This window comes from Oryx dammah, unplaced genomic scaffold, assembly GCF_014754425.2.
Source record: "Oryx dammah isolate SB20612 unplaced genomic scaffold, SCBI_Odam_1.1 HiC_scaffold_2, whole genome shotgun sequence".
Lineage (NCBI taxonomy): Eukaryota > Metazoa > Chordata > Mammalia > Artiodactyla > Bovidae > Oryx > Oryx dammah.
The window spans coordinates 149,539,626-149,560,251 of record NW_024070186.1 but is presented as its reverse complement, the minus strand read 5'-3'; the positions used below and the strand labels follow the sequence as shown (position 1 = coordinate 149,560,251).

The 20,626-nt window shown below is 40.8% G+C and overlaps 1 protein-coding gene across 4 annotated transcripts in view; it reads right to left on the bottom strand.

Annotated features, from left to right (window-relative positions):
- Nucleotides 1-2,324: 2,324 nt before the first annotated feature.
- The window catches only part of MAP3K7CL (MAP3K7 C-terminal like), a 45,623-nt gene continuing 27,321 nt past the window's right edge, over nt 2,325-20,626 (bottom strand). For all 4 annotated transcript variants that reach the window (XM_040227684.1, XM_040227706.1, XM_040227692.1 and 1 more), the window contains 2 exons: nt 19,348-19,463; nt 2,325-3,462 (listed from right to left, as the gene is read on the bottom strand). In XM_040227684.1, the coding sequence (XP_040083618.1) occupies nt 3,282-3,462; nt 19,348-19,463 (297 nt within the window). In that variant the 3' untranslated portion in view covers nt 2,325-3,281. The remainder of the gene's footprint in view (nt 3,463-19,347; nt 19,464-20,626) is intronic.

The following is a 20,626-nucleotide window of genomic DNA, read 5'->3' as shown; positions in this document are numbered from 1 at the left end:
GTGGCTCACAGGCTCTAGGACTCACGCAGGCTCGGAAGTTACGACGCACTGGCCAAGTTGCCCTGTGGCATGTGCAATCTTCCCAGACCAGGAATCAGACCTGCGTCCCCTGCACTGGCAAGCAGATTCTTAACCACTGGATTACCAGAGAAATCTTGTTTCCATATTTTTAAATAATAAAATCTGCTTAAAACTCACACTCATATAATGAATCACTGTGTTGTATACCTGAAACTAATATCACAGTTAAAAATCAACTATACTTCAATTTAAAAAATATTAAAACACATACATGCAAACCTAGAGAGATGCTGGCTTTGAGTCATGAATAGATATCTTTTGGGAATATAATAAAATTTCAGGCTGAGACTGATATGAAAGCTATTTAGATATGCAGAGATATGAAAACTATTTACTTAGTGTCTCCTTAACATAATAACAAGAGTGTTCAAGTATTTTGACCTTGTAAGATTATTTTCATTCTAGTAGAGTGGAAAGATTTTGGAAATTTATTTCCCTGCTCCCCCCTGCCATTTTCTATAAGGTGCCATGACTGCTTGAATTCTGTAAATATGTGTAACCTTCTTCAGGTGGGCAGTGAACAAAAACTAATCCTTGTATATAAAGATCAGTAACTTACCATTGATCCATTCATTAACCTTAGAAACATAAATTTAGTGAACAAATCCTCCTCCATATTAGTATTTATGTCTTGAGGTTACTGAAAAAAGAAGATTCTAACAGGATAATAAGGTCCGTCTAGTCAAGGCTATGGTTTTTCCAGTGGTCATGTATGGATGTAAGAGTTGGACTGTGAAGAAGGCTGAGCGCCAAAGAATTGATGCTTTTGAACTGTGGTGTTGGAGAAGACTCTTGACAGTCCCTTAGACTGCAAAGAGATCCAACCAGTCCATTCTGAAGGAGATCAGCCCTGGGATTTCTTTGGAAGGAATGATGCTGAAGCTGAAACTCCAGTACTTTGGCCACCTCATGAGAAGAGTTGACTCACTGGAAAAGACTCTGATGCTGGGAGGGATTGGGGGCAGGAGGAGAAGGGGATGACAGAGGATGAGATGGCTGGATGGCATCACTGACTCGAGGGACGTGAGTCTGAGTGAACTCCGGGGAGTTGGTGATGGACAGGGAAGCCTGGCGTGCTGCGATTGATGGGGTCGCAAAGAGTCGGACACGACTGAGCGACTTAACTGAACTGACCTGAACAGGATAATAGGGACTTTCACTTTTGGTTAAATGTTTGTTTTGTTGCTATTGTTTTGTTTTGCTTTTGCTGTCTTTGGCATTTTATTTTTGCTGTTGTTTTAATTGGGGTATAGCTCCCTTACAACGTGGGTTTCTGCTGTAAAACGAAGCAGATCAGCCATATGTATACATACATCCCCTCCTTCTTGGACCTCCCTCCCACCCTCCCCCCATCCCACCCACCTAGGTCATCACAGAGCCCCAGGCTGAGCACTCTGCACTCTACAAAGCAGCCTAAGGGTGAATAGGCTCACATAACATTTCAAATTTGAGATGTCAAAAAGCTTCGTCTTACAAATGAGAAGGCTGAGGCTGAGGATGCTAAGGACCTTATGAAAACAGCACAGGACAAGAAACCCATGGCCCTGCATTATGTTTCCCCTTGGCATTTGCCCGACTGTCCAGTGGTTAGTCTAAGGTACATCGACCTCAGCGCCACTGGCACATTGAAAGTGAAAGTCACTCAGTCGTGTCTGACTCTTTGTGATCCCATGGACTATACAGTCCATGGAATTCTCCAGGCCAGAATACTGGCGTGGGTAGCCTTTCCCTTCTCCAGGGGATCTTCCCAACCCAGGGATTGACCCAGGTCTCCCGCATTGCAGGTGGATTCTTTACCACTTGAGCCATAAAGGAAGCCTGGGCTAAACAATTCTTCATTGTTGTGGTGTCCTGTGCATGGCGGGATGTCCAGCAGCACCCCTGGCCTCTCTAAATGCAGTAGCACTCCCCATTCTAGTCATGACAACAACCAGAATTTGCCAAATGTCCCTTGAGGGCATCAACCCCAGTTAATAACAACTGGTCTACCCCAGGCCATCTTAGTGCTTTAATCAGCTATTCTGTTTTTTGTTTTCTGGGCAAATACTTTAAGACATTAATGCATCATTGCAGGATAGAGGTCTAAATTATTTATATGAGAAACCACAATCTTACCAAGAAAAGAGACTTCACTGCTTTTTTGGCACTTGCAAATACAACTAAGAGCAAATTCTGACTAGGGTTAGCTTATGCCAACTTTTAGCATAAATTAAGGTTAAAAAAGGAACAAAATACAGACTGGAGAATTTTGATCCATGTTTAATGAAAAAGAAGTTACAAGAATAGAAATGGACATAAAAGAAAGAGATCAGTTTGGGGAAATATTGTGATAGATAGAACAGGGGAAGATCATATTAATCCTGAATTTACTCATATATTCTTATTAGTCACCATTGGCCCAAAACATCTCCTTAAACAAAACAGAGGGGTAGTTAGAATTTTACTGATGTTTACATGGGAACTCACCAAAGTAATGTCCAAACAATACCTTTCCGTTTCCCCCAGAACACACACAAGCAAAGGCAGAAATGTTTACCAAGAGGTAACATGGCATGAAGAAAATGTTCCTTTATCAGTTTTTTATTACAACAGCAAGTTAGCACTGCAAATGTGCACTGACACAAACATGCTTGTTGCTAATATTTTCATGAGAAAGCTTTTATGATATGCAACCATGTATTCTTAGGGCAATCAATCATTGAGGGATTAAACCTAACTGGTGAACATAAATATATGCAGTGAAGTTTCTGACAGTTCACACTGGAGCACAGTTGAAATATCAAAGACATGAAATTTAAAAATACACCGATGTGAAACTGCAGTGAGCATCTTACTAGTCTGTTTCATGGCTGAATTCTGCTCGTGACTCTTAGTAGAAACAGTCAATGTTCTCTATCGTTTTCTACCCAGCTATATACAGTATGATCATACCTCGCTAAATAAGGAAAAAAAATGTTTTGAAACTAATTATGATCTCTAAAAGTATCTGGTAAAGGTTTGCCTTCATTATCTTATTTAAAAGAAAATAGCCCTTCTGTCTAACTAGACTGGCAAGCATGCAATTCATTAGTGTAGACCTTGGCCGTGTGTGTAATAAGGAGAAGCAACAGATTTTACTCGCTATCCCTTTAAAATAAAAAACCTTTTGGCCAGCGCACAGCAGTCACCAACCTCTTACGCTCACACTGAATCATGTCAAGTTAGGACGAGCCCTGTCTCTTCTGATACTGGATTCTCAATTTCTCCAGTTGTTCTACACACTGGGACTGGGCCAGCTTCAGTGTCCGATTCTCCTCCGTCAGTGCCTCGAATTCCCGGGCCAGCTGAGCGGCATCCAGCTTCTCCTTTTCTGCCTGATCCAGCTTCGCAATGAGCTCCTTTCTGAAGATGCATGGGGCAGGTGAGGCAGAAGCACAAACCGTAATGAAACAAATTAAATTACACAGCAACAGTATACTGGAAGCCGAATATGTCATTCCGCTCTGCTAAATTGGACCCATCTCTGCTTCTTCAGTGACTTACTGTCATTTTTCCAGCTTCACAAATGTTAGCTCCCTTTATTTTATCCCAGCACCTCTATTAGGTATATCCAAAATACTTAAAATACACTTTCAAAAAGCTCAATAAGTCCATTGACAGTCAGAAAGGTAATCCTTTACAGAGTTCAACCAACTGTAAATGTTACCACTATTTTGGAGAAAAAAGCAGAAAAATTTGTTTACAACTCAAGATGCTACTGTCTTAAGGGTAGGGGGACTATAGTTTGTCCCTCATCTATTAATAAGTTTTGTCTTCCAAGTTCAGATATTACTTCTTTTGTTTTCTGAGTTTAACAAACCTTGACTAAGTTTCTTCAAACTAAGAAATTCCAGTTGCTTCCTGCAGGTTTTACTTTCCATGTCTTTCTCTAGTCCATATGTATATCTTGTCACTTTAACTACAGGTAGGAGTCTGACTCAAGAATTCAGGAAGCAGGCTAAGGTTATTGGAGGGAACCTGTAGTGATAACACCTTAAACAAGATCAGTTTTCAATAAATATTTGTAAGTAATTCATTGATGTAAATACACATAATAAGGAGTTAAAGATATGTAGTCCATGTTTAGATTTAATAAATTGGGGGGGGGGGGGCACATGATCCCATGGACTGTAGCCTGCCAGGCTCCTCCCTCCATGGGATTTCCTAGGTAAGAATCCTGGAGTGGGTTGCCATTTTCTATTGCAGGGGATCTTCCCAATCCAGAGACTGAGCCCGAATATCTTGCATCTCCGGCATTGGCAGGCGGATTCTTTACCACTAGCGCCACCTAGGAAACCATTAATAAACATGACAACCCAAAACAGGTCCACTCCCCTTATATGTGTCAGTTAATCCTAAACTAGGGAGAAGGCAATGGCACCCCACTCCTGCCTGGAAAATCCCATGGACGGAGGAGCCTGGTGGGCTGCAGTCCATGGGGTCGCTAAGTCGGACATGACTGAGCGACTTCGCTTTCACCTTTCACTTTCATGCACTGGAGAAGGGAAATGGCAACGCACTCCAGTGTTCTTGCCTGGAGAATCCCAGGGATGGGGGAGCCTGGTGGGCTGCCATCTATGGGGCTGCACAGAGTCGGACACGACTGAAGTGACTTAGCAATCCTAAACTAGATTTAACTGAATTCTCCTTTACCTCCATATAAGGGTATGTCACATTTCTTCCTCCTCTGTAGGAAAAAGTACAGAGACCTGGAAGACCACTTGAACCAAGTGATCAAACTTGACATTTCTAGTAACGAGATCAGTAGATGTTGCATGCGTCACAAAAGACCCTACATCTTTTCTGTGGTGTGTGCGCGCTCAGCTAAGTTGCTTCAGTCGTGACTCTTCGTGACTCTGTGGACTGCAGCTGTGCAGGCTCCTCCGTCCACGGGATTCTCCAGGCAAGAATCCTGGAGTGGGTTATCATGCTCCTCCAGGGGATCTTCCCCACCCCGGGACTGAACCCACGTCTCACGTCTCCTGCATTAGCAAGCAGATTCTTTACCACTAGCGCCACCTGGATATTCCTTCCAAATAAACACAAATAACAGACAACCTCAAATTGAGGGAAATGCTAAAAAAAATAGCTAGCCTGTACTTTTCAAAATGTTAAAAAAACAACTGCTTCAGATGTTTAAAAAACTAAAGAGAAATGACAACAAAATCAATATGCAATTCTGGACTGGGGAAAAAAAAAAGCTGTGAAGGACATTACAGGGAAAGTGATGCAATTTGTTGTTGCTGTTTAGTCGCTAAGTCATGTCCCACTTTTTGTGACCCAAGGACTGTAGCCTGCCAGTCATCTCTGTCCATGGGATTTCCCAGGCAAAAATACCAGAGTGGGTAGCCATTTCCTTCTCCAGAGGATCTTCCAGACTCAAGAATCAAACCCGTGTCTCCTGCATTTGCAAATGGGTTCTTTCCAGCTGAGCCACTAGGGGATGCAATTTAAATACAAGCTATGAATTAGATAACAGTACTGTATCAATGCTAAATTTCTTAATTTTAATTATTGTACTGAGGTCAAGTGACAGAATGTCCTTGTCCTTAGAAAACATCACTGAAGTATTTAGGACAATGGAGCATGATAGAGATATAGATATTGATTTGACATACACATATATATCTATATATATATGGGATTCCTTGGTGGCTCAGACAGTAAAGCGTCTGCCCTCAGTGCGGAAGCCCAGGTTCAATCCCTGAGTCAGGAAGATCCCCTGGAGAAGGAAATGGCAACCCACTCCAGTACTCTTGCCTAGAAAATTCCATGGATGGAAGAGCCTGGTGGGCCTACAGTCCATGGAGTCTCAAAGAGTCGGACACGACTGAGCGACTTCACTTTCACTTTTCACTATTTATCTGAATAGGTACATGTGATATAGATAGATACATATCCTACCTCTTTAAGAGAGAAAGAACCCCAGTAGTGTGCAGCCTTGGGAAGAGGGAGAATAAAGCACAGCTGGGGAAATTTTTAATAACTGGTGAATGCAATAAAGGAAATATGGGGGTTCTTTATATCATTTTTGCAACTTTTCTATAAATTTGAAACTGTCAAAATAAAGTTGCCTAAGAAAAAGGGCAAAAAAAAATAAGAATAGAAGTTCTAGCATTTTCTTCCTGCATTCAATGGACTACCTTGTGTACCCAACTTGGTGACCACTGAGCAAAATCAGGCATTGGAAAGAAACAGCCCAACAGGGACAAAGGGAAGATAACCTGGAACACTGATACGCATACACACAAAGTTCCTTTGGGCTCTAATTGATCTTTGAATCTTCCATGGCATTTAGAACACAAAGGCTCCCAAAGACAAACTAGAAGTTTGGGATTAACATATACACACTACCATATATAAAATAGATAAATAACAAGGACCTACAGCACAGGGAGCCTTACTCAAATCTTATAATAACCTATAATGGAAAAGAACTTGAAAAAGAATTTATATGTGTATATATACATAACAATAATTTTGCTGTACACCTGAAACTAACCTACCATTGTAAATTAACTATACTTAAATGGTTTAAAATGGTTTTTTAAAATGGTTTGTAAAAAGAATATAGGGAATTCCCCAGCAATCCAGTGATTAGGACTTCACATTTCCACTGCAGGAGGCATGGGTTTGATCCCTGATCGGATTCAGTGTGGCCAAAGAGGGGGGGAATATAAAGTCTGCAAAAAAATACTTGTTGATTAAATATAATTGGAGAATAAGGTACCTCAGGGTCAACACATGTTTTAAAGATAAATAGAAACTCAAAGTACTTAATCTAATTGGGAAAAGTCACACACCTACTAAGAAACAGCTGTGAATCGAACCTATTCTTCCGATTAAATGTTTAAGGTTCTTGCCTCTAAACTTAAGCAATAAACATTAATAATTAAATGTTAGTTAAGTTTCTTATGGGCTTCCTGTTGGCTCAGCAGTAAAAAATCCACCTGCACTGCAGGAGATGTGGTTTGATCCCTGGGTTGCGAAGATACCCTGAAGGAGGGCATGGCAACCCACTCCAGTATTTTTGCCTGGAAAATCCCATGAACAGAGGAGCCTGGCAGGCTACAGTCCATAGGGTCACAAAGAGTCAGACACAACCGAAGCAACTGAGCATGCACACACAGTTTCTTATGTAACGATCTTAAAGAAAGTGAAGTGAAGTAGCTCAGTCATGTCTGACTCTTTGCAACTGCATGGAATGTAGCCTACCAGGCTGCCCCGTCCATGGGATTTTCCAGGCAAGAATACTGGAGTGGGTTCCCATTTCCTTCTCCAGGAGATCTTCCTGACCCAGGGATTGAACCCAGGTCTCCTGCATTGTAGCAGATGCTTTACCACCAGGGAAGTCCTGAAGAAATTTCTTAAAGAACTTGATCAGTAAAACTTATGTAAGTAAAAAGAGACATGCCTCCAAATCCCTCACCCATCAGATCATCTGTTCCTGTTCTTTTCATCTCTTCAAATTAACTGTGTCACACAAACAGTGGCTACTGTCCAGGTTCCATATCTGATCTTGTTTAAAACTCCTGAGGACATCCATTACCAGTTTTAACTGGTAGAGAAAATAAATCACAAAATCACAGATTTTACAACTAAAAGGAATGGTCGTGATTATCTAATCCAATCTTCTTGCGTCGGAGAAAGTCAATAATAATTTATTCCTTACTGGAATCAAGAAGACTCGATTGATAGGTTTCTAAATTACTTTAATGTATTTTATAAACAATTATACATCTATTCAATGAATACTGTCAAAACATCTGTTGCCTCCTGTCCAAGACCTAGTTACACAGACAAACTGATGCTCTTCCATTGTGCTGTGCTGTGCTTAGTCGCTCAGTCGTGTCTGACTCTTTGCGACCCCATGGACCGTAGCCCGCCAGGTTCCTCTGTCCATGGGGATTCTGCCGGCAAAAATACTGAAGTGGGTTGCCATGCCTTCCACCAGGGTGTCTTCCCAACCCAGGGATCAAACCCAGGTCTCCCATTTATACAGACAAATTGATGTTCATCCATTAGCAACTCATAATTAAACCCTGGCACATCAAGCTACAAAGATAATCTTATAAAGAGATGATCTGAAGAACAAGTCAATATGTATAATTGACTAAACAGGGTCTTGCTTTGATTTCTTATTTATCATTTCTACCATTCCCTTCAAAAGAGTTTGATGAAGGTGCAGAAGACAATCATTACAGGAATCTTATTTCTGATGTCAAGAACCTGTAACATAGTTTTCCACATGATGTACCTCAACAGTGAAAAGGTCATAACCTTGGCTGCACCAGAGATCATCTGTTGTCCCCATCCTAAGCTGCATGCCTGGCAAAGGTTTGATTTGCTAAAACAAATAGGAAAAGGGGAAATCCTAGTGAGTTGGTAGAAAGAACTTGAAGACTTTCTGCAAAGTAATTCCAAAATGAAGGACGTTCTTTATGCTGTAGGAGGTTGGAAATAGATTCATCATTAGGACAAATATTTCTCTGCTTCTGTGAAGACCACTACTATGGCTCTTTGAAATTTCAAAGCTGACTAAAGATTTTTGTTTGGAAAAGAAAATCCTGGTAGGTTAGCCCCTAGGAGCTAAAGTATTCATTTTAAATAATAAAGTAATACAATACTATCTCTATCTTAGGGAGGCGTTTAGTTTAAATTAAGACTTAGACTGCACGGTTAGTGATTCTCGAAAGATATGTGCCCTGGTGGTGTTTAGTCTGTAAGTCCAGTTGGATTCTTTTCAATCCCATGGACTGTAGCTCGCCACGTGCCTCTGTCCGTGGGACTTCCCAGGCAAGAATACTGGAGTGGGTGGCCACTTCCTTCTCCAAGGGGGTCTTCCTGACCCAGGGATTGATCCCCCATCTCCTGCATCTCCTGCATTTGCAGGAGGATTCTTTAAAGGCCCAAATCATTATGACTGGGGCACCAACTGAAAGTGTAACCTCGTAGTCTGATGAAATCTGGGATACTGGGATTTCACCTAAAGCTCAGTCCTAAAATGAAAGAATCCCCTTGACCACATCTCCGCCTCTTGGAGCAAAGTGAAGAGTCAAGTCACCTCTTTGGCCCTTCCATTCAGTCACTCAACACATATTTGTTGAAATCCTATTACAAGCCAAGCCCTGGCCTCCATTCTCGATTGGCTAGTTAGTCTCAGGAAGTGTATCTCCCCTGCTGGAAAATGAACTCGAATCCTATCACTTACCAAAAACCATCTTATCTATTAGACATCTTAGGAAAGAGGGTCGAATTTCATTCCGTCATTACTACATACCCTGCAAACACTTGTGGAGAAATATCCTCATTCACTGTTTATAACCCTGAAAACCTACTTTCTGAGGGCTGTGTAAATATTCCCAGAAAAATATGCTGGGAATGAAAAAAAGCGAGGTTTGGTTTTCAATGTTTGCTAACTGTGGTACTGTGGAAAGAAAACTTCCCTGAAGTCAAGCAAGTAAAACACGTAAAATTGAACTTCCACCATCTGGCCCTTCCCTGCCCCTCACCCTCTTCGTCCCCAATCTTTGAGAGTTTCCCCAGAACAGAGGTTAAACACCTCTGAGTTCCAAAATGTAACACAGGCATGTCCCAAAGAAGTAAGTGTTTCTTGTGAAATAGAAAAACCTCTTGCTGCTGGAAATTTCAAAACAAATTAAATACCATAACTAAAAATAAATCAAAATAGGGCTGTTTCTAAACTGACTTTACAAATTTCTTTCACTCCATTTCCTCCATCCCGATATATTCCCCTCAGTGAGATATTACTCCCTCAAGCATCATTTTAAATACTTTAAAAAGACGTGACGGGACTTCCTTGGCGATCCAGCAGTTAAGACACTCCACTTCCAATGCAAGGGATGTGAGTTTGATCCCACATGCCATGGTTTGGGAACTAAGATCCCACATGCCATGCAGAGCAGCAAAAAAAAAAAAAAAAAGACAAGAAATACAGATCAGATGTTAATTGTGGTATGAAAACCCTTTTCTAATGTTTTGCCATGAAAATTATATATCCTTTTTTTTCAACTCAATAATAAAAAGACAACTCAATTTAAAAATGGGCAAAGGATCCAAACAGACATTTCTCCAAGACGTCATAGAAATATCACAACGCACATGAGAAAATGTTCAACATTTTCAGCTGTCAGGGAAGTGCAAATCAAAACCACAAAGAAACATCATTTTATAGACACTAGCATGACTATAACCAAAAAGACATAATAAGTGTTGGCAAAGATGTGGAGAAACTGGATCATTCATACATTTCTAATGGGAATATAACACGGTGCAGCCATTTCAGAAACAGTCTGGCAGCCCCTCAGAAGGTTATGGGGCTTCCCGTGTGGCTCAGCTGGTAAAGAATCCTCCTGCAACACAGAAGACCTGGATTCGACCCCTGGGTTGGGAAGATCCCCTGGGGAAGGGAAAGGCGACCCACTCCAGTATTCTGGCCTGGAGAATTCCACAGACTGTATACTCCATGGGGCCGCAAAGAGTAGGACACGACTAAGTGACTTTCACTTCAGAAGGTTACACGTGGGACTATCACAGGACCCAGCAATTCTACTCCTAGTAAAAGCGAACTGAAAAGATACATCCCCACAAACACTTCTACGTGAATGTTTGTAGCAGCACTATTCGTAATAGCCAAAAGTGCAAAGAATCCAAAGGTCCATCAACTGACAAATGGATAAATAAACGTGGTATAACCATACAGTAGAACATTATTTGACAATAAAAAGAAATGAAGCATAGTTGTATCTCATTTTATTGCACTTTGCTTTATTGTGCTTCACAGATACTGTATTTTGCTTTTCTTTTTTTTTAACATTTGCTCATTTTGTGTCTCTGTATTACATTTTGGAAATTCTCAAAATATTTCAAGCTTTTCCATTATTACTGTATTTGTAATGGTAACCTGTGATCCATGATCTTTGATGTTATTATGTAAAAAGACCATAATTTTCTGAAGGTTAGTATTTATTAGCAATAAAGTGTTTTTATATTAAGATATGTACTTTTTTGGGCTTCCCTGGTGGCTCAGCAGTAAAGAATCCACCTGCAGTGCAGAAGCTGCAAGAGATGTGAGTTCGGTATCTGGGTCAGGAAGATCCCCTGGAGAAGGGAAAGGCAACCCACTCTAGTATTCTTGCCTGGAGAACCCCACAGACAAAGGAGACTGGCAGGCTACAGTCCATAGGGTCACAAAGAGTCAGACACGGCTGAAGCCACTTAGCATGCACACATGTACTTTTTTAGACATAATGCTGCTACACATTTAATAGATTACATAGTATACTTAATAGATTAATAGTATAAACATGAAAGTGAAGCGAAAGTGAAAGTTGCTCAGCCGAGTCCGACTCTTTGAGACCCCATGTACCAGGAGAAAGCAATGGCACCCCACTCCAGTACTTTTGCCTGGAAAATCCCATGGACGGAGGAGCCTGGTGGGCTGCAGTCCATGGGGTCGCTAAGAGTCGGACACGACTGAGCGACTTCATTTTCACTTTTCACTTTCATGCATTGGAGAAGGAAATGGCAACCCACTCCAGTGTTCTTGCCTGGAGAATGCCAGGGACAGGGACCGTCTATGGGGTCGCACAGAGTTGGAGATGACTGAAGTGACATAGCAGCAGCAGCAGCAGCAGTACTATGTAGTCCATGAAATTCTCCAGGCAAGAACACTGGAGTGGGCAGCCTTTCCCTCCTCCAGGGGATCTTCCCAACCCAGGGATCGAACCCAGGTCTCCTGCATTGCAGGCAGGTTCTTTCATATTCACTGGGAAACCAAAGAATTTGTGTGACTCTCTAGTGCGATATTCTCCTTATTGCCCGTGGTCTAGAGCCAAACTTGCAACACCTCCAAGGTCTGCATGTACTGACACATGCCGCAACACAGATGAACTTCGAAAACAGTACACTAAGTGCGAGAGGCCAGTCACAAGAGACCACAAACCACATGATTCCGCTTCTCTGAACTACCCAGAACAGGCAAACACACAGAGACAGAAAGTAGCTGAGTGGCTGCCAGTGGCTGGCAGGAGGGAGAGGAACGGGGGCTGACTTGTCAGTGCACCAGGTTTGTTTTTTGGGGTGACGGAAATGTTCTAAAATTGTGATGATGGTCGCACAACTCTGAGTCTACCAAAAAACCCTGAATTGTTTGTTACATAATATTTTTCAACCCAAATTTTCTAAGAGTTTACCTCTTTTACTGATATTCTAAGTCAATCTTCCCACCACCACCACCCCAGCCACACCCCACAGCATGTAGGATCTTAGTTCCCCGACCGGGGATCTAACCCTCACCATCCCCTCCTCACATTGAGTGGAAGCTCAGAGTCTTAACCACTGAACCACCAGGGAAGCCCCTCTAAGCCAAACTTTTAAACACTACAGCACCTAACACAAGTTTTCATACATAAAGCAACAAGTGGTTTCTCCTCTGAATGAGATAAAATACAAAGCAAACTTTACTAATTATAACTTTAATTTTAGAACTAATTATAGTTTAACTATACCTTTTCTTTTTTTTTCTTTTGCTGTGTCGCATGACTTGCAGAATCTTAATTTCTCAACATGGATTGAACCCAGGCCCCCTGAAGTGGAAGTGCAGAGTCCTAACCAATGGACTGACAAGGAATTCCCAAAAACACATTTTTAAGACATGCAAACAATTCAGTGATAAATTTCAAATGTCATAAAATATCTGTGGGAGATTTGGGTTGACATATACACATTACTCTGAACAGGCAATGGCACTCCACTCCAGTACTCCTGCCTGGAAAATCCCATGGATGGAGGAGCCTGGTGGGCTGCAGTCCATGGGGTCACAAAGAGTCAGACACGACTGGGCGACTTCACTTTCACTTTTCACTTTCATGCACTGGAGAAGGAAATGGCAACCCACTCCAGTGTTCTTGCCTGGAGAATCCCAGGGACGGGGGAGCCTGGTGGGCTGCCGTCTATGGGGTCGCACAGAGTCGGACACGACTGAAGCAACTTAGCAGCAGCGGCGGCAGCATACACATTACTATATGTAAAAATAGATAACTAACAAGGATCTACTCTATAGCACAGTATACTACTATACAGACTCCTCAATAAGTCTGTAATGACCTATATGGGAAAGAATCTAAAAAAGAGTGAATATATGTATGCGTGTGTATGTATATATATACATATATATTTATATGTATATGTATGTATAACTGACTCACTTTGCTATTGTAAATCAACTATATCACAATAAAATTTTTTTAAAAAAATACTAAAATAGATAAAAATGGAATTCTAAAAAATGTTCAATTAACCCACAGGATGGCAAGGAAAACAACAAAGGAAATGGCAAGAAAAAAAAAAAAAAAACAGAGGAAACGAAAAGAAAACAATAACAAAATAACCAACTCAAGTTTATAGCCCAACAACAACAACAAAAAAATCTCATTTCTATGAGTTTCCATTACATACAGAAAATTTACATGTGTTCTATAAAAATGCTCGTAATATTTATTGAAAAAATATGTATATATTTTATGTTACTATATTTGTACTTATATAAATATATTTATTTACATACAAATGATAGAAGTTTTGCAAAGATGTCAGAATTATTGGTAAATTTTTAAAGCTTTCAGTAAAATTGTCTTTTTTTTTCAACTGAAAAGAGAAAATTTTCCAATGAAAGTAAGAAGCAGCTGTTTGTATATCACTAATCAATAAACCAGAAAATATTCTTTAAATTAAATTCACCTTATTGTGAGTTTGTAATCTTAGAAAATGTTTGATTCTCTTTATCCACCCAATGGACAATATTTAAAATAATATATAATCAACTTTTCTCTCCGTTCTGCGAAGTCTCTCAAACTAGATCCAGGGAGACCCCCTCTGGAGATGAGAGTGAATTTCAGTTTAACCTGTGCCCACATGGTTCCAACATGTAAAAACTCTTTTAAACACCTGGGTTAATATGGACAGTGCCCCTCTCAGTGTGGTATGGAACATTCACTGCATAACTGAACGCGGTGGCTATTCTTTTTTTTAACGTTTTATTTTGTACTGGTGTATAGCCAAATAACAATGTTGTAGAGTTCAGTGGACAGCAAAGGGACTCAGTCATATACATCCATTCTCTGGATGTATATATATCCAGTCATATATATAGATATACATATAGCCATTGGATAGATATATCCAAATATATATATATCCATTCTCTGCCAAACTCCCTTCCCATCCAGGCTGTCACATAATACTGAGCAGAGTTCCCTGCGCTATATAGTAGGTCCTTGCTGATTATCCATTTTAAATATAGCAGTGTGTACATATCCAGCCCAAACTCTCTCACTAGCCCTTCCCTGCTCCTTGCCCCCAGCGACCATAAGTTCCTTTTCAAAGTCTGAGTCCATGGCTGTTCTTAGAGGAGGAATTTGGGGAAGTTTTACAGCATGTCTTTATGGCATAAGTTTGCTATCATTTTATCTTGCTTTGTAAGCCATCTTGTGTAGGTTTTTCCTCTATGCAAGACTATAAATTCTGTGAAAATGAGGACAGCGTAGGACACATAGTAGATATTTGCTATGTATAGACGGGTTAGATAGAACTGAAGGAAGCCTTTTGAAAGACACAACAAATAAATAGAATGTTTAAAAATTAAAATAGAACACCTGGATTAGCATCTCTCTGTGTGTCTAGCTTATGCTAGCCAATCACCAGAAGCAACGTAATCAGTCACATTTTATTAAATAAAAGGGAAGAAATTCTCATCCAAATGACTGAAAAATGAAGAGCTGATTTATTTCGGTCAAGTCCATTTGGTCCACTCTATTTTGACTAAGTCTCAACAACCTCAGACATGCAGATGATACCACTGTAATGGCAGAGAGTAAAGAGGAACTAAAGAGCCTCTTTTTTTTTGTTTGTTTCCTTTAAAGAGCCTCTTGATGAGGGTGAAAGAGGAGAGTGAGAAAGCTGGCTTAAAATTCAACAATCCAAAAACTAAGATCATGGCATCCGGCTCCATCACTTCATGGCAAAGAGAAGTGGGAAAAGTGGAAATAATGACAGATTTTCTTTTCTCAGGCTCCAAAATCAGTGTGAACAGTGACTGCAGCCACAAAGTTAAAAGACAACTGCTCCTTGGAAGAAAAGCTATAACAGAAAAAGCTAGACAGTGTATTAGAAAGCAGAGATATCACTTAGCTGACAAAGGTCCATCTAGTCAAAACTGTGGTTTTTCCAGTAGTCACGTATGAATGTGAGAGTTGGACTATAAAGAAGGCTGAAGGCCGAAGAATTGATGTTTTCGAATTGTGGTGTGGGAGAAGACTCTTGAGAGTCTCTTGGACTGCAAGGAGATCAAGCCAGTCAGTCCTAAAGGAAATCAGAGTATTCATTGGAAGGACTGATGCTGAAGCTGAAACTCCAATACTTTGGCCACCTGATGCGAAGAGCCAGCTCACTGGAAAATACCCTAAAGCTGGGGAAGATTGAGGGCAGGAGGAGAAGGAGACGACAGAGGATGGGATGGTTGAATAGCATCACCAAATCAATGGACATGAGTTTGACCAAACTCCAGGAGACGGTGAATGGCAAGGAAGCCTGGCATGCTGCCGTCCATGGGGTCACAAAGAGTCGGACACAACTTAGCAACTGAACAACAATCTTGCCTAAACACAAAGACCATTTAGGAAAATATCTGTTGCAAAATGAATTTCTACTTCAGTAAAGAGAAAGTGAAGTCACTCAGTTGTGTCCGACTCTTTGTGACCCCATGGACTGCAGCCTACCAGGCTCCTCAGTCCATGGAATTTTCGAGGCAAGAGTACTGGAGTGGGTTGCCATTTCCTTCTGCAGGGGATCTTCCCAACCCAGGGATCGAACCGGGTCTCCTGCACTGCAGGCAGACGCTTTACCATCTGAGCTACCAGGGAAGCCCTCTTCAGTAAAGTGTTAAAAAATAAACAACATGAACCGCACAAAGCCTTTGTAGGATCAAGCTCATTTTTTTACAAATATAAAATATAACCACACTTCCAGTTTTAACAATTTATCTTAGCAATTCTTTACTTCTGATACTGACTCCATATTTTAAATACAGACCATACAAATTACAAATAAAAAATGCTACATGGTGGATATAATGATCTCCTATAATCGGCCACTATAAACCACCCCAACTCATATTTTATCCTATGCTCAACTCCCTATTCAGTGACTGGGATACAAAGAGAGGTTAAAGGGTATAGAGCTCTGCAGGGAACTAGACAGAATCAGAAAGACAGGACAAACAGTTCAGTGATAGTGATAGTCACTCAGTCATGTCTGACTCTGTGACCCATGAACTGTAGACTGTAGGCTCCTCTGTCCATGGGATTTCTCAGGCAAGAATACTGGAGTGGGTTGCCTTTCCTTCTCCAGGGGATCTTCATGATACAGGGATCAAACTCACGTCTCCTGCATTGCAGACAGATTCTTTACTGTCTGAGCCCAGTCAGTGAGTAACTACTGATAACACTAGCAAAAAGTGCCCAAAGAATCATTCCAGTAAGTTTTTCTTCACCCAGGAAAAGCACTGATCATGGTAGGATGGTTGGGGAGGGATACAGGCTAAGTTCTTTTCAAGGGTAGCATTTGGACAGATGAAGAGGAAGGAAGGAGACTCTAGACTGAGCCTGGTGTGAGCAAGGGCACTGAGGCAGGAAAAGTGAATAGGAGAGAATGAGCTAAAACATTCTGCAGAGGTACTAAGACCATACTGAGGCAGATCTCACTATCTAGGTGGAGAACTTCATGTCCTTCTCTAGCAACATGAAACCACAGGCAGGGAAACCAGTTAGAATATTATGCTGACCAAGATTTGAAGTAACAAGTCCCAATCCCAAATGGCAGAAACCGGAATGAATAAAAAGGACTTTGAGAGACTTTACCAAAAAGAAAGGAAAAAAATAATCGAAGAATCTGGCCTTTGTCTAAAATCTAATGAATTACTTAGGGAGGAAAAAAAAAAAAAAGACAACATCATGATTTCAAGAAAACTCCAAACCCTTCCAAATAGGCTTGAGAGAGGAAATAAGATGAGTTTTGCAGAAACAGCAAGAATATGTTCCAATAAGAGAGCAATGAATCACTCTCATACTGTTGTCCTATTGTATTTTTTGATGCAGCATACAAAAATATACACTTACAAAACATATAATTTAGGGGGAAAGCCTTGTATTGCCACCTCTCAAAAAAAGCTACACATGGGGCTAATTTAAATAACACTATACCTTCAGTCTAAAATATTTATTATTTACAAATAAATACAAAATTTACCTGGGGCTTTTTTTCCTATCAATCACAACACCACAGTTAACAAACACATACACACCAACTGGAAGATACATTTATAAGTCACTGATAATACAAGTCCTCCTTTAACTTCGTCACTGGTTACATTATTAATAGGCATCTTCAGTTCCTTTATGACACTTTTTGAAGGACTCAGATTGTATGCAAATGTACAATTGAAGCATTCCAACCAATTTGTGAAAACTCTTAGACCAAAAGAAAGTCTCAGACATACAAAGGAAAAGTTGTGTTTCTTATCTCCTCATGAGCATCTTTCAATGCCCTATAGCCAAAAGTCCAGGTATGACTTTATGTTCGAAGAAAAGTAAGGAGAAGGCAATGGCACCCCACTCCAGTACTCTTGCCTGGAAAATCCCATGGATGGAGGAGCCTGGTGGGCTGCAGTCCATGGGGTCGCTAAGAGTCAGACACAACTGAGCGACTTCACTTTCACTTTTCACTTTCATTCATTGGAGAAGGAAATGGCAACCCACTCCAGTGTTCTTGCCTGGAGAATCCCAGGGGCGGGGGAGCCTGGTGGGCTGACGTCTATGGGGTCGCACAGAGTCAGACACGATTGAAGCGACTTAGCAGCAACAACAGCAGGAAGGAAGTAAGAAGATATTTGCAACATGCCAACTGGTCTTAGCATAAATGACGTCCAACCCTAAAACCAGTGCTGCTCCGCACCATATTATCCTGTCCAACTACCATTCTGGGGAGTCTTCAAAGGGTCCCGAGAGCTTCATAAATCTCTCAAAACAAAATATGTTTCCCTTAGAGTCATTTAAAAATTATGCTTTATATAAGTATAAATATAAATATGTTGTGATACCATGTATCACCCCAGTAAGAAGAAGACAAAAAGCAGAAACTTAAAAGACTCACAATATGTTTGACTTATGTGTCACTCATTCAGCAGAAATTTATTGAGTATCTACATATTATGTACTGTGCTTCAGGAAAATGATGGTGGGAAACACCTGACTATCCTCCCTTTTTAGGACACTTACCACTTAGCAGGAGATGCAAATATTCATCAAAAGATCTCCCTAATAAATGTGTAAAGTACACACTGACCAAAGCTATGAAGAAAAAGTGTCTGAGGCTTTGAAAGGATGAAAGAATGGGGATCACTGAGTTGATACCGGCAGAATTTAGTGCAATCAAGAAAATGGATACATGTATGGCTGAGTCCCTTTGCTGTCCCCCTGAAACTCTCACAACATTGTTAATCGGCTATACTCCAATACGAAGCAAAACGTTTAATATACAAAAAGAAGGAGAATTCAGAAGCATAAAGTTATGAGTACGTCAAGTGAGAATGCTTTAATTAATAAACTGCCTAACTCCCTTCAGCAGAACTTTAATGATAATAGAAGCTGTGAAGATTAAAAAAAAAAAGAAGAAGAAGAAAACTTACTGGACTATTGAGCTATAAAATGCAGTTAATCAACTAATACATTTACCTTATCCCAAGGAGCCATCCCAGTGGCTTCTTCACCTGAGGTGGGCATGCCAGCATTAAAGCATTCATTAAAATCCACCCTAAGACAAAGTGCCCTGGGGCCTTTGAGCACATTCACAGGCAACATCACGTGGCTCTAGGTGGTGTTTTAGCACCTCTAACTTCCTGAATTAAAGAAGGCTCGTTAAAAAGTTAAGTTTTGAGTAGGACACACTCCCCTGGTCCCTCTGGCTACTCTTTCCTCTAGCACAGGTCCGCTTGTATCGCTCCTAGAATCACAGATGAAGGCACAGAAGGCCTGAACCCCAGAACCTCCTGCCCACCTGTCTCCTTCCCTCTCACCCCCATGCTCAGCCTGTCCTCCCCTCCCATCCACAGTCCCTGAGCAGCAGTCAGCGGTCAAGGATGAGGGTACCTGGGGCGGGGGGCACAGTACTTACTTTCTTTCCTCCAGCAGGGCAATCTCCTTTTTCACCTCGCGGTATTCTTCTGCTATCTGACAGTGCTGCTTGTACACCTGCATGGATTCCATGGACTCATGACAAGGTGGCAGAGGCTTCACACACACAAAAAAGAGAAATCAGTCCGTTTCCTTGTTGCAGAATAAATTACCAACCACCGTGCTATCCTGATGATCTTTAGAGGGAGAGGTTTTGCAGGAGAATGGCACTGTCAATCCACACTGGACAGAGATTGGCTGATTCTATTTGACTACAAATGGAGAAGTGATAACCCCCCAGCCCCCCACCGCATGCGTCTTCCAGTATTATTCCAGGGCACCCTCAGGCCCAGGCCAGAGCCCTGAGACCCATGACAGGTCAGTTACCTGCCATGCACTGAAAAATAAGTCCCCTATAATTCTAAGAATCTTAAACTCTGCTTTAGAGAATATTTTGGTTGTTTGTTTCAATTACCCCTTGATTTCTATTCCTGATGCCCAGAGGCATAAATGCAACTTGTAGAGAGGAGGAGCCCTACAAGAAAGGAATCCAATAAACTTACTTACAAAAAATAAATAAATATATAGAGTCACAGAAATAGAAAAGAAACCTATGGTTACCAGGGGAGAATAAGGGGAGGAATAAATTGGGAGATTGGGATTAACATACATACATCACTATACATAAAATAAATAATTAATAAGTGCTTATTGTGTAGCACAGGAAACACTATTCAGGAGTCTGTAAGGACTTTTGTGAGAAAAGAATCTTAAAAAAATAAGATGCATTTGTATAACTGATTCACTCACTTTGTTGTACACTTGAAACTAACACAACATTATACATCAACTATACTCCAAGAGGAAAAAAAAAGAAAGAAAGGAATCCAAACTGAAGAAATGATGCTGGCCTGGAAATAATGCTTGCAACAATTAACAAACCATAGGAAAGACCAAATCCCAAATAAAACGATGCTTACAACATGTGCAGGCAAAGAGAACAAGGATTCCTATCTGTGCTTTTCTCCCATCCTTGAGGGGTACAACAGCCAGCACACAAGTTTTTCTAACCACAACATGCTGACTTCTTTCTAGAATTTATTTTTAAAGAACTGGCTTTCCCTCAGTTCGCAATTCTAAGTTCTAATTAGCAGCATGTTATTAAACACATTACTTTGAGAAAAACTAGTTAATATTCTTTTAAAGAGGTTTGTAACCACCCTTTTCAATTATTTATAAAAAAATGTTGCATAATATCTGAGGAAGTGTTAGTCGCTCAG